We start from the raw sequence: 15,278 nt of genomic DNA on the forward strand, positions 1-15,278 counted from the left end.
GCATTTAAAGAAAAAGGAAGATGCACAACTATTTGACCCAGTTATTAAAATAGCATCATTAAACTAGGATCAGTACAACAGGTGGCTAGTGATTTAGGAATGCTTAGTGGCAGATTTCTAGAGTTCAGAAAATATCCACAAAAAGCTATGCCTTAAAGCCAAACCGAATGCCATTTTTGCTGATGTTTCAAAACAAGATAGAAATGTGTAGTTACTAGCACTATCACTACATGACTTGAGCCTGAAAATAGTTTCCATGTATTTTTTTAAAAAATGTGTACAAGTGAAATATAGATACATTGTAAACAAGCAACAATGGCATGTCAGCTCAATTTACTATAAACAATCCAAACAGAGGCTACCTCTCCAGCTAGGCAACTAATAGTACAGTATTCCACAAGCCAAGAAAAAAAGTGAATCCCGTTACACTTCTATTCTACTCAAACAGTGCAGTTAAAAATGTTGGTAGCTAGCTACTATAGTGGCTGTCATTTCCAAATGCACTTGGACGTATCTGCTTTTCTTCATAACAGCCTGACCTTGCATTTGCTTACATATTTGATAAAAAGTACTGGCACTGTTTCATAAGGTTTGTGACGCCACAGTTATGCTTGCTTGGAGCTGAACGTAAATTTAATGCACTTGGCGAACCTGCGCATCGAAGATGTAAAGTGGTCTGCTGAACTGATGAGATCACAGCAGAAATCTGATTTCTCCTCTTTTGAGCCCTGAAACAATGCTGCAGCAGGATGGCCCCATTTCACACACACACACACACACACACATCTGGGCAGGACTTTTGTGCCTTTTACAGCTATAGAAGCAGGTGACACTTCCACGTTAGTTGCATCTGCATGCCAGGAAATGCATCACTTGCATAGATTTGGGGTGGGCAGTTGTTAAGAGGAACGAAAATCCTTCCCAGAATACAAATGTCAGCAATTATTTAAAAGTAGCAGGAATAACTGAGGGCTGCAAGGAAGACATTCCTGAATTATTTTCATACTAATGAAAGTCATACTAGTTCTCTTTTTTCCTTTTTCCTTTAGCCCCTTATTTTAGCTGCATTTCATTGCATTCCAACCCAACTGACAGCATGTAAGCACCAAAGAGATGTCCTCAGTTTTTGACTGTGTTTTATAACCAGATAAAATTTGTGGTTGCCAATGAGCTGGTTATTCCCCTGATATGACGCTGGGCTTCGGAGGTGCTTGGAAAGAGGTGTGGTCTTACCACTCCCCTTGGTTTGACTTGAGAGCTATCACAACTGCAAGCCCTCTTTCCACACTTAAAATCATAACATAGCTAGAATGATAGAAGGCAAGCTCTCTCCACCTTTTTGTAAGCTCTTAACCTTGAGTATAATATATAATTTACACACACACACACAATTACTTGGCCATTTGGCCAACTGTATTTTCTTTTAAAAAAAGAAAACGTTGTTTAATATTGATTCAATAAAATAACACATTATGTACTTTAAAAACTAGCTACTTGCACTATTTTAAACTCAGAAACCAAGCCCAACAATTACATGAAATCATAAAGAATTTTATATGAGATATTAGAATACTGAGAATTACAGACAGACACAACATGCACATACTCCAGAAAGGCAATTGTTTTTCACACACCATTCTTCTTTAGATAGGGAATAACTCATCTACAAACAAAATTCGGAGCTACGTAGCTAATTAGGAGACTGAATAGCAAAAGTTACTTACCACTAAGCATAAGAGGACTGTATTATTGCTAAATAGGCAAGGGTCATTTCACATGCAATCCAGTCCCATGTATGCAGAGAGGGCTTCCCTACTCTCAGCACAAAAAAAGCCTGGAAAACCTGTGCATTCACAGTCATAGAACTCTGCCTGCCATATTGCACACCTGTGACTCTGGATCCCAGCCATGTGTATCAATAAATCTGGGTTGACAGTATCTGTGCACATGCAAAAATAGAGATTCCCTCCAAGTATAAAGTGGCTCGAGCATTTTAACCATACCAATGCAAACTGCAAATAGGAGGGTCTGCAATGATGTGCTGCTTGCTACCATCAAGTTGCACTTATCTATTCATTAATTCTCATCTTTCCCGAAGCAAGCAGACACCTGCAATGCTCAGGACACAAATCCTCTCCTTGCTCAAAGACGACATGATACTAGCATGTACCTAAACCCAGGAAGATGGACTTTACTTAAATTGTTGACTTGCATTTATTTATTTTTACTTGCCATTAATACCCTGCCCACACCCATAGGCACTGTGTGGCATTCATTTTAAAAGCTTGATTTTTATTATTTTTTTGCCATTCATGACCATATTCAAACAGTGGGCAATCAATAGTGTCCACGGATCATCTTTCCTTTCCCCACCCTATAAAGTGGTCTGGTGCCAAGGGTGTCTGGTTGCACAGAAATATAGGAAACGTGAGTCTGACAACTGGGTCCATCTAACTGGGTGCTGTCTACAGCTGGCATCCCCACACTTGGCCCTCCAGCTGTTTGGGGACTAAAATTCCCATCATCCCTCACCACTGGTCCTGTTAGCTAGGGGTGATGGGAGTTGTAGTCCCAAAACAGCTGGAGGGCAGAGTTTGGGGGTGCCTGGTCTACAGTGCCTGGCAGCAGCTCTCCAGGGTTTCAGAAAGAGATCTCTCCCAGCCCTACCTGGAGTAACAGGAATCGAACTAGGGAACCCTTTGCATGCAAACCCATGATGCTCTACCATGGAGCTGTAGTCTTTCACTAGAGCGGGCCAAAGACAGGGAAGGTACTGCGGTCAATGTACGACAGCCCATTTCAATGATTATTTAACATAACATGCTGCGTTCTCTCGAGTCTGTATTGAAACAAAGTTTAATAAAAGCCGAATACATCTGACAATCTTATTGTTTCAACAACAACAAAAAGGCTTTCAAAACATGCAAATATAATAAACCTACTTGTTTGATTTAGAATTGCGTGTTGGAGATTCATCTACTTTTAAGAGATGCCTGAAAAACTAAGCCAGGAAAAGAAAGTTAAAAATGGCTAAGCATATCATTTCATAATTATATTTTCCATAAGAAAAGCAGACGATTCATTTGTCAGAAATACTTCAAAATAAAAAGACATATTTTGATACCATTAAATTTGAAATTAACTGTATTACTAGGATCTAAAACAGTGGTTCCCAATTAGCTAAGTACTGCTGACACCTGGTTTTCCAAAAGCCAAGCCATGGACCCCTTGCGTTTGAAAATGTTGATATCTCTATGGTAGTTTTTTGTTAAGTGAATGGTGCCATGGATCCCTTCCGTGGGTTACGCAGACCCCTGAGGTCCACGGACCACCAACTGGGAACTACTGATCTAAAGGATTTCTGTAACCTGCTCTTAATCAGCAGAAGTGTCATTTCATGACACTCCTTATTTTGTCTCAAGGTGTTAATATAATCTGGGGGGGGGGGGGAGAGAGAAAATCATGAATGGGGAACAATATCCATGGCATTCTATTGAGCGTTTCCCCAGTTATTCACATTGACAAGAACACTTTCTCTCTCCTTGTCCCTGCCTCAGCAGGCAAGGCTTAACACCTCATCGCTGCCCTCTGCAGGAAGTGTGGTGCTAGTTCTTTTCCAATGGAGTTTTGCAAGTCAGGAGAAGGGGTTTGCACAGGCTGTACCCTCACTCTCTCCCCACACAATTTTCTGCAAGGGTAAAGGGCTTGGGTCAAGTATTTCTCTTCCTCCGCTCTTCCTCCTCACCCACCTACACAGTTGAGGCAACTGGAAGGTCTATATTCAGAGGTCTATTTTTTTTAAATAGAGCATTATCACTCCATGTTAGAATTCTGCCCATGGAGAATAGCTAGCACCTTTGAGCTAAACCTATTTCAGAGACCAAAACTCTGTAATAATGGAAACCATCTTAACTAAAAACAAATGGGCAAGTACTAAAGCCACTGTATTGCATTTCTGCTTTTGAAATACATCTGACCAAATAAATATGAGCTTTCTCTCATCTTTGGGCTTACCTCACCACTGTGACAGAATCTAGGTGTAAATACGCTCTCTAAGAGAGAGAAAACATGTTCATAGGCTTCAAAAAGGCATCGCATCCTTTGCAACTTCACAACTTCATCATAGGGACCTTCAGCAACTACAGGTGAAAATGCGGAGAATGTTGATGTGCAAAATATCAGCAGCATAAAAATGCACAGTAATAGGAGGATTAAATATTCTCATGGAGGGCCTAAATCACCAAATTCTGCTCTCTTGATATTGGGAGATTGACAAGAGCAGCTATTTTGGTAGTCAAGAAGAGACATGTAGGGGTGGGAATGTCAAGGCCACCAAGTTTGATCAAGCCATGTGCTTTGACTACACTGGTACTGTACAATCTGGCCCAACATTTCTATTATCCTGTGGAAACTGGCAACGTAAGGGAGAAAATAATTGCAGGTGCAGAATCAACTACCAAAGGGGCCACTTCTTTCACCCAGTCTCACTTACTACTTTGTATCTCTTCCACAATGAAAGGATCGAATCTAATTTTGTCAATGCTTTCATCCAAACAGTAGGTTTTGTAGATTTTCTGTACTTCTTCGTGAAGGGACATCTTTTCAGAATCTGACAATTCTGGCTGCAAAATTTTGTCGTTAAGTTCCTCTGTTGGTGGAAGAAAATGAGAAAAAAAGGGCATTATTTCTGAATATTGCAAATATTCCCTTCAAAGCAAAACCCTGGAGCGACCTGCGGCTGTCAGGGAGCAGGTTACAGGCAGGAAAAGGGAGAGCCAAGCAGCCTCCGCAAAATGCAGGCGGCTTTCAAACAGCTCTGCACTGCGCTTGGACTCCGTGTGCCTGTTCCCAGCAGGGAAAGGGGTATGCATCACAGTCAATCTGAGCCAGTGAGCAGAGGGTACTATCCTGCTAGCTGCAGGGGTCTGCTTTGCTGGCATGTTATCTGAAGGAAACACACCAAGGAAGCAAACCACTGAAAAGGGTATGGGCCAAGACCACAAAGGTCCCAAGGCAGGAAACTGAGGCATGACGGTGTGTGTGTGTGTGTGAAAAAAACTCGCTACTGTCCCTGTGCTGGGGCTGGTCGTTCTCCAACCATCGCTTATCATCACCACGGTGGTGCTGATGCAAGAGTTGGTTTGGGGATCAATGGCAAGTGAGATGAGTCCAGCTCAGCTGGCCACTTCCCATAATGCAATTGTGGTGAGTGGGAGTGGGAGAAGGTGGCAGTCGGTGGCAGGGAGGAGTGGGGTCGTCTGATCTGCAGTGAGCTGGGACACGTTGGGGTGGGAATTACATGGGGGTGGGATGGCAGTGAGGGGAGGGAAAGCAGGTCTGGCAGGACAGTTGAACATGTGATACAGCAGTGCAGGAGCCACCTGCCAAGGTGCCAATCTTGCTGACTGCACAGGTTTGCTTTGCCATGGTGAAACAGCACCCAGAAGAATGGAACCTCCCTGCTCTCTGCAGCAGATGCCCCTCCCAACTGCAGATGTAGTTGAAATGTCCCAATTAAACATCAACCCCACCCTGAATTGATTCGGGTTTAGATTTATTGAGGTCAGCCTAGGGCTGGGGTGGCTGTACAGAGCACTAGAAATTAATGAATTACATTAGACATTTATAATTCTCAGTATTTTTTTGTGTGTATTAGAATTACAGGTGAAACTCAAAAAAATAGAACATAGTCGAAAAGTTCATTTATTTCAGTAATTCAACTTAAATTCAAGACTATTGTAATTTTCTGAGATTGTGAATTTGGAGTTTTCTTCAGCTGTACACCATAATCATCACAATTACAACAAATAAAGGCTTGACATATCTCACTTTGCATGTCATGAGTCTATCTCCTATATTGGTTTCACCTTTTAAGTTGAATTACTGAAATAAATGAACTTTTTGACGATATTCTAATTTTTTGTTTCACCTGTACAGTGGATGCTCGGGTTGCGAACGTGATCCGTGCAGGAGGCACGTTCGCAACCAGCAGCGTTCACAACCCACGTGGGCTGCGATTCGGCACTTCTGCGCAAAGTGCAATTTAGCGCTTCTGCGTATGCACCGAAACCCGGAAGTAACCCGTTCCGGTACTTCCTGGTTCGGCGTGGGACGCAACCTGAAAAGATGCAACCTGAAGCGACTGTAACTCAAGGTATGACTGTATTGAGCATCGCCGGGAACTTTCAGCTAGTTAAGTCATACTACTTACAATAATGGCTATTTAATACAGGTGCAGTAGGAATTTATTGGGTATCGTACCTACATCCAAGCAGAACTGCAATACATGCACCGCTCCTTCTTTTTTCAAAAAGTTCATAAAGAGAAAGAAAAGATCCTGCTGGTTTTTAATTTCTTTCAGCTCTAATTGTAAGACCTGAATAAAAAGTAAAAATAAATAAATTAAAATTTCCTTATTTGAGTTCAATAACGAAAACAACAGCAGCAGCAGCAGCAACAACAACAAATGTAAACATGCACAGAATTTAAAGTTTACATTTTGTTTCATGCTTACAGAGGGCTTCTTGCTTCTGGGCTCTGCAAACTTTTGCAGGAAGGGTACCAAAGCAGAAGCAGGTTCTGTTGCTTTTTCGGGCTGCAGGAGAAGAGCAAGTCAACTGAGCAAGACCATGGGATTTCAGAAGCAGAAAAATTGTATTCACATTTTGTCAGTACTCACTGGGCTGTCGTCAATGAAGATAAGTAGCAAGTGGTTCACAGTATCCTAAAAAGATTTTTAAAAAGATTTTACACACAACAGTTGGGGGACCAAAGGGCCACACCTGCATGAAGACGTTGCAGTACTGCACCCCTCCTAACGTGGAACCAAAATGGCCATATTGCTTGCCATTTCCGAAAAACCACCCCCTGTCTTTAGTCGCACTCTATAAAGAGTCAAAGCACAGCCAGTGGGAAGAGGTATCAGACACATGCTTGTAAGATACGAGCCGCAAGCACATCTGCTCATCCTTCTGGACACAGAAACTTGAATTCAGATCAAAACATTAAGAACACTAGAGAGATCTGAAGCTGAAACGAGATGAGATACAGCCTGACAAAACTTGGCATCTGTGGAATCCTGCGGGAGGGATTTAAAGCACAGAATGGACAGGAAGGAGGCGAACCGCTCCCTGAAACTGCTGTTTCAAACACGTTGGGGTTTTTTTCTGCTGGTGGAGGCTATTTCTTCTCACAGGAAAAAAAACAGCTCTAAGAAAAACATCAGGCTCCCTCTTTGTAGAGATTTGGCAGTAGCCCAGGCCTAGATTGAGATCCTGCAAGTTTTCTCTCTGTTCTCTTTTACTGATGCACCCCTTCCTGTGACATTTGCTCATCCAGCTCTACCACTGCCATCTATCCAATTGTCTCCTATTTCCTGAAAAGACTCTGCCCATCTTCCCTTGTTGCCCCTTAAGCCCTAAACTGCCACTATCTGACCACCTTAAGCCAGTATTCAAAACTCCTCTTTTCCAGGAAGCCTTACTGCACACAATCCAAAACATGTGGCAACTGAAATAACCACATCTTCTTTCCCTTTCTACCATGTTCCCATCACACACACAAAAGCCCGTCATGTTGATCTGCACTAACCTGTCTATCCATCCACAATTTTCCTTAGACCAAAGACTGGAATGGCATGTTTCAGGAATGTGCACACCTGCCACAATACATTAGTATTTTCTCTTTAGCCAGGTCTGTCGATGGGAGCCCTAGAGATCTTTCCAATTTATACTTCCTACTCTTCTCAAAGCACCAATCTCTAAAGGTGCCCTGCCTCCTGCTGCTGTAGGGACCCTTCTGCATTGGTTAGGCTCCCCCACCAACCCCTTGCCCACCCAAGATATAGGCGAGGGCTTGTTTTTACTAAATTTAGTTCTCATCAGAACACTTGCAGATCCATGTTTATTCCAGGCATTTCAGTTAAACCTAATAGCTTGCTCAAGCGAGCGAGCTAGATGTTGCGTTTTGATTTGTCTTGCACTCTGCTCTCCTTCCTCCCCCTTCCTTTTTCATTATTTCTTTTAAAGAAAGAGATCGTTGTTTTGTAATACTGGAGGTTGGCTGGTTGCTTGAGATCACTACAGCTTATGAGCTAAGCTGATCTGAACACGCTCCAAGGTTTGGGCAGGCAGGGAATCAGGAGAGGATGGGCTGGCTCTGCCTTCCAGCGATGACTGGAGAGAGACTATGGAGGTAGTTTCCCAATTCCCGGGTTAAGAGGCTTCTCAGAAGAGTGGTGGCAATACTACCAAAAAGTTGGAGCTGTGTGGGTCACCCTCAGAGGGTGTTTGTGAAGAAAGCTCTGTGACACTGCCTTCCTATGTAGTTTCTCTGCATCTGTTTTAGGGCAGGGAACTTCCATACCTGTTCTTCAGGAAGCACCAAGCACATAGATGGCACTGAATAAACAACAACAACCCCCCCTTTGATCCCAAGATGTAAACTATGACTGACTGACTGATTATATTTCTTTCCCTTTGACTAAGGGTCTGTTTCTATGCTGTGGTCTTAATGAGTGATGACGCAAGGCAGCCACCTCAAGAGTGAGACTGCCAGCTCATACGCTCCACAGCCTCCGCAGAACTAAGAGGTGGAAATGAGGGCCAAATGACATTTGCATGTTAATGGCGCTGCAGTTCAAACCTCTACTTCCTCCAGCAATTTCCCAGGCCAAAGGCCAAGAGTGAAACAGAAGTCCCCTAGCACCAGCAATTGGGCGTGCCCTACCAGAAAGGACAAGAGCCACTGTATAATAATAATAATAATAATAATAATAATAATAATAATAATAATAATAGTGGCTTTACAGCAGCACGAAACTGTGGTCATTCAGGTGAACTGAGTGAGGATGAGACCAAAACTAAAACTCCATTTGTTTATACTCAATAAAATTATAGCTGTCAGCACTTCACTTAAATTCCACTCTCTTACACACATACTTGTGGAAGAGGAAGCGAGCTCGTTTTCTCCTTCTCCAGTGGCTAGGACACGACCCAACAAATTCCAAGTTACAAGAAAGGAGATTCCGACTAAACATCAGGAAGAGCTTTCTGATAGTAAGCTGTTCGATGGTGGAAGGTGGTGGACTCAACTTTCACTGGACGTTTTTATGCATGGGTTTGATGGCCACACCTGCCATGGGTGCTTCAGCTGAGATACGTGCATTGCAGGGGGTTGGACTAGATGACCCACGAGGTCCCTTCCAACTCTACAATTCTATGTGTCTATCCTTCTGTGACTAGCTGATTGGCTCATCAGCTCCCACTAGTTGTTGGGTCACATGGACCATAGTCAATGGTATCAAAGGTCACGGAGAGGCCCAGGAGAACCAACAAGGCTACAATCCCCCATCCATTCCCCAGAGTGAGTCATCCACCAAGGTGGTCAAGGCTGCTTCCATCACATAACTAGGCTGAAAGCCAGACTTGAATGGCTCCCTAATCAATATCATCCAAGGCTGCTTGGAACTGCAGTAGCACCACCCACTGCAGACCTTGCTTAAAAATGGAACATTAGGCACCAGGCAGTAGTTATCAAGGACCACTGGATCTAGATTTGATGTTTTAAAACAAAGGACATGGGCAGGTAGCAGGCACAATCCCTTCCCTGAGAGAAGCATGACTCACTACATGGTTCAGAATGCACGTTGGGTCCTAGCAACCTGTAGTAGCCAGAAAAGACAATGATTTAGTGCATAGGTGGTGGCACCAGATGTTCCAAGCAGCCTCAGCCACATCCTTGGATTGCGCATGCTGAAACACATCCAAAGCAACCTGACTGGTGGCTTCAATCTTCACGTCTTTCAACAACCTACCTACCAGCCTATCAGACTCTGCCAACAAAACCACAGTTTGCTAGAATTTCCAGGCCCTGGGAACTTATTATTATGCACTGAGAAGTTTGTATCGGTTAAAGGATTTAAGACCTAACCAAGGACTGGAGAGCAGTCCTCCAGTTTGTGCAGCCTGCTTTCCCCCTTCACTGCCGCTGGAAGGTATGTTTCCAGAAAAGGGAAAGGAGCAGCGACGGCTCAGAATGAGCCAAGATGATGTGCAAGCCAAGCCACAACTGTAAAAGGATTTTGGCTCAGATCGTAATGAGCTAGTTGTTTATGAATGCATGCGCACGTTCGCAGACTGAAACCTGCCATCAAAAAATAAAATAAAATAAACTAAAAAATGTATTTAGTGAGAATACAATCAAATGATTGCTGGAACAATGATAAATCTTATATATTCAACAACTGTAGCTATTACAAATGAAGACCTGAGAATGCCTAGTTCAAGTGATAATGTTGCAGAGGCTTTTCCTACAGCATCCCTTTATCTCAATAATTTATATCCCAATTTTCTTTAATAATAATAAAAAAACTAAAGCCACTTAGAACATAAAATGAATAAAAGCTTGCAAACAAGGATCAGAGTGTCAGGCTAGGACCTGGGAGACAAGGTTTCCAATCCCAACTCAGCCATGAAGCTCACTGGGTGACCTTAAGGAAGTCCCAGTCCCTCAGCCTGACCTACCTCACAGGGTTGTTATGAGGGATGTACAGTGGCACCTTGAGCTTGGAGAAAAGGTCTGAGGCAAATGCAATAATAAAAAGAAAACCAATATAACAATTCATTCTTATAGCAGCCCAACTATAGCATTTCGTTGAAAAATGAGAACAGGGCTAAGTGAACTTCTCAAAACTCACCGGATCAGCTAAGAAGTCCATGGTGGGAAGGAAAACAGAACCTGAAAGGATTTCTCTTATAAGTATGGTGAATGATCTGAAAGGAATAAAAGAGCCTATTTTTATACATTTCTGCTTTTTCTCTCATCACAATGGAGCTTTCATAAAGTACTCAGTCTAAACCAGGCATCCCCAAACTGCGACCCTCCAGATGATTTGGCCTACAACTCCCATGATCCCTAGCTAACAGGACCAGTGGTCAGGGATGATGGGAATTGAAGTCCAAAACATCTGGAGGGCCAAAGTTTGGGGATGCCTGGTCTAAACTGTTGGAAAAATCACTTTCTATTTTACAAAATATGCAAGAATTCCTCACACTGCTGCTCACAGCACACTGCTCTGGCCTTTCTGTCTTGCAGACCAAAGCCAATTTGAAGCACTTGGAATGTATACTGATCACTACCACTAAGGGTGCAAAATAGCTGAAGAATATGGCCCTTTGGTGATGTTGCCATTAAGCTTTGCAGCAGACAGAAGAAGAGCAGTTCTGTACAACAGAGATCTGTGTGGAAGGAAAACCTACTACTGTAATTAGAGACTGCAACTGAAGCCTTTGAGAAGAATCACAACCAAGCACAGGATATACTGAACCCACTCCCACACAACTGGTTTTTCATGAACACCGCCAAGTGTTGACCCTAGCCAGGTGTGTAGTTGCACAAGACTGGAAAAGTCCTGGGAGCAAAGTAAGATTTTCTGAGATTACAAGATTTGTTTTTGAACTCTACTGTGCGTAACCACACAACAAAAAAGTAAGGAATGCAAATACATCAGTATCCTAAGTTCATGGCATACCCACAGTCTGTTGCCTTTGGAGGTAAAAGGAAGGAGAAAAGAAGTTCTGTAAGTTTCCTTAAATAATGAAGTTCATCTCTTCTACTTCTCAAAGCCACATGGAGCTCTGGTCCATATTCTTCTAAAGCAGCTTGCTGTAAATATTCGGCATTTTTCACTGCAGGGAAAAAGGAAATTCAGCAAGACTTATGTAAAATTTATATAGAATAGCTTTACGTAACAATTCTTCATATTGTACTTTACAACACAGTTCAGCTGTGAACAGCAGCTATGAAGAGTGACAGGCGGCAGTTCTAGAGATATTGATATAGCTGCTCAGTCAGACTATTGCAATGTGTTCTGTGTACAGCAAAAACAGTCTGGAAATGGAATGTGGTCATTAACAGGGCTTCAAGCTACAGTGGCTGCCAGACCCTTTCCAGGCCCAATTGAATGTGCTAGTTTTAACCTTTAAAGTCTGAAGCAGCATATGACCAAGCTGCCTTTCCATAAGGGAAATGGCCTTTTCAGTAGTGGCGTCATGGTCACATGGAGCCAAAGAATAACAGAACAGTAGAGTTGCAAGCGGCCTTCAGCATCATCTTGTGACTAGTCCAAGCCCCTGCAATGCAGGAATGTGCAACTGTCCCATACAAGGATCGAACCTGCAACCTTGGTGTTATCAGCAACATGCTCTAACCAACTGAGCCATGTATGTGAACTTTTCAGCGCCAAGTGAAGCACCTTGTGCTAACCCATCTCTTTTTTAAAAACTTGGGTAATCTGGGCTTGTTTTCAAATCTGACTGGGGAGAGTCAGAGAGTTCTGTTTCACTTTGTACTTCAAATGTTTTTACTTAGTTTACTTATTCTAAGTGATTCAGAGAACTTTATGTTATGTGATGTCATACAAATTCCATTAAGTACAAAGAACTTTGCAGTCTCAAGACAAAAGACACAGTTGGCCAACGATCCACATTAAAGGTGGAGATATTTCGGCAAGAAACACCCATGATTTCTCATCAAAAGGAGATGTGCTCAGAATTTGCTCCAATTTCCATATGCCTGTGTCCAGCTGCGATGGGGTGGGGAATACTCAGAAATAGCACGGGAAGCTGCCAAAGTTTCCCCAAGCATTTTACCAGCAACTCAGTTTATTCCTGACCGTAGCAGTTTTTCTTTTTTCTTTTTTGAGACAGTTGCTGGATAATCTATATAACCAAAAAGGGAAGGGCTAATATATACTACTCAAAACAAATATTAATCTCATGTAAAAAGTTGTGTTATCTGGCTCTGGACGTTTCAGTACTATGACGCACACTTTCTTCTGATGCCACAAATATAGATTTGGGCATGGAACATTTAATTTACGCCAAGATACACTGCAGTAAAGCTTATTAGTTTGTTGATGAAAGAAGAATTCAATCAATTTGGGTAAAATCCACACCATATGTCATTACAGAATTTACAGACACAAGATACTCTACCATTTCCAGAAAGGTAGCCATGATAATTCTCTGGCAGCACATAAAAACCAGAGTTTTGTGGCACCTTAAAGACTAACGTATTTATTACGGGATAAGCTTTCATGGACTACTGACCACTTTATCAAAAGTATGAAGTTATATTCTGATTTACAGATATACATGTTGGAGGGGGTAGTGGCAGAAATGATTTTAAACAGTGAGGTCAGATGGGAATAAAATGTAGAAAATGACAGATTGCAATAATTACATTACTAACAGGTGCCATTACCAAAAAACAGTCGATGATAACACAGACAGAACAGTTGTAAGCCAATTGAACAAAAACAATCCATTGGCCAACAAACATCACTTGAGACAAAAGATATTCAGCATATCTGATTATTTCTTATTATTATTTTTGCGACAAGGGCACTTTTTTGTCCCAGTCAATATAATGTGATGGGGTATATAAAAAATGTGGCCATGGGTTTTTATCTAGGAAAGCACTCTGAAGAGATAACAACCATTTCATAAATATAACAATGGGGTTTTGCGAGGCTAACAACCATTTAAATGCATGGTACTGTCAATGCTACCTTTATGACTGGCTTTGGCTATTACTTCTATATGCTTCATAGCTGCCTTCAGCATTTTCCTTGTAATAACCGTTGGAATATCCACCTGAATGAGAAGTAGAAGAGGAAATCGTTTTCCCTTATTATTAATAAAAAGATGACAACAAAGTGCATTTGCTTATATAGCAACATTCAAGCTGCATAATTTAAATAGCGTCAGGAAACAAGACAAGTATTGAAGGTTCTTGTTTTAATTGTAAATTAGATGCAAGAGCTTAATTCAGTCAAAGCATCCCAGCATAAAGGACTGTAAGTACACAAACTTATTTAAAAGTCACTGCCTCACTCCAGAAAACTCTCAAGTAAATCTGAGAGGGGGCTGGGAACATAAATTCCCAATCAACCTAAGATACAATTCCCAGGATTATTTGAAAAGTACTGCAAGCATTGGACTGGTAGAAAACAGATGAGTGTTTCCCAAGTAATCATTTACTACCATCTTCTAAAAAGCCCAACTGAAAATGATTTACTTTCGATTCAACACCATAGCGCTGTTACCTTGTATATTCGTCGTATTACTGCAGATGCAAAAAATCTCAGTGTTACTCTTAATTCATCCACAGATGATTCATCATCAGTTATTTCCCTGCAAAATTAAAAAAAAAAGCACTGTGCATCATTATTGATAAGCAAATACACTCATCTATGTTCCTGTTTAGTTATTTCATAGGATGCTTATAAAGTTGATTTCAATCTCTTTTAGTATTTTAACCTTTGTATGTTTTAAAATTATGCCTGCTATTTTTTCTTGATTTTTTTTTTTTGTAAACCATTTGGAGCGGCAGGGTTTTTTGGTTTTTTTTTTACAATCAAGCAGTGAAATAAATAATTAGGTTAATGTGGCTCCAGACACTATCTACTAGAAACGATACACTGAACAGCATTTCACAGATTCCCAAACTATACTCCCAAATTTTCATGCTCACCAGACAATCAAAGCGAGCTTTTAATTTCTAAGTATTATGAAATCCATTTGTTGTTCTTTTTCTCACTTTAATTCTTTTAATTGAAATCACTTCAATAAAATATAAATAAAAACTACATTTAGTGGCTTAAATAATTATATACAGTAAACCGTATTTTTCTGTGTATAAGACTAGGTTTTTTAATTTAAAATTAATGCTAAAAAGTGGGGGGGGGGCGTCTTATACATGCGGGCAATCTCCCCCCCATTTTCTCTATTTGGAGTCCCCAAAAAGATGGGGCGTGTTATGCATGGAAAAATACGGTAATTATATATAATGAGGCTAAAAGGTCAACCCTTTGTGTTTCATATACTTTAAGCCTTATCAGTGAACAAAATCCTCAAAGCGCTCTTATTTGAAGACAAAATGGTATTTCAGCTCCCTCTGCTGTCTTAATGAGGCAAAGCTTTAAAATACAATATTGATCCAAGGAACTTTTACCGTCCACAGGTAAAGAATTTGCAACGTAAGAACAGGATTTGCCGAATGAATTGTCTTATATGCCATCCTTTGTGACTTCTATGTGTAGATGGATATAAGGCTATTTTAAAAAAAAACCACTGACTAAAGATTCATTGAAGGAATCTTACCTGTACCAAGGATAAACAAAGTTTTCCAGCACAAGCTCAAACACCTGCGGATAAAAATCACAGTGAAAAATTAAATAATGTGTTAAAATATTCCCAGTAAAAGAGGCGACTTAA

General features: G+C 41.3%; 1 protein-coding gene across 1 annotated transcript in view; it reads right to left on the bottom strand.

Annotated features, from left to right (window-relative positions):
- Positions 1-15,278, bottom strand: part of SNX14 (sorting nexin 14) — a 34,644-nt gene that overhangs the window by 12,487 nt on the left and 6,879 nt on the right. Inside the window, exons 5-15 of the mRNA XM_035109451.2 lie at positions 15,165-15,208; positions 14,108-14,195; positions 13,571-13,655; positions 11,531-11,687; positions 10,697-10,772; positions 6,680-6,724; positions 6,515-6,595; positions 6,262-6,376; positions 4,493-4,648; positions 4,015-4,139; positions 2,943-3,001 (exon numbers count right to left, since the gene is read on the bottom strand). Of these exons, the coding sequence (XP_034965342.2) occupies positions 2,943-3,001; positions 4,015-4,139; positions 4,493-4,648; positions 6,262-6,376; positions 6,515-6,595; positions 6,680-6,724; positions 10,697-10,772; positions 11,531-11,687; positions 13,571-13,655; positions 14,108-14,195; positions 15,165-15,208 (1,031 nt within the window). The remainder of the gene's footprint in view (positions 1-2,942; positions 3,002-4,014; positions 4,140-4,492; positions 4,649-6,261; positions 6,377-6,514; positions 6,596-6,679; positions 6,725-10,696; positions 10,773-11,530; positions 11,688-13,570; positions 13,656-14,107; positions 14,196-15,164; positions 15,209-15,278) is intronic.

The sequence above is a fragment of the Zootoca vivipara genome, chromosome 3 (assembly GCF_963506605.1).
Source record: "Zootoca vivipara chromosome 3, rZooViv1.1, whole genome shotgun sequence".
Classification (NCBI taxonomy): domain Eukaryota; kingdom Metazoa; phylum Chordata; class Lepidosauria; order Squamata; family Lacertidae; genus Zootoca; species Zootoca vivipara.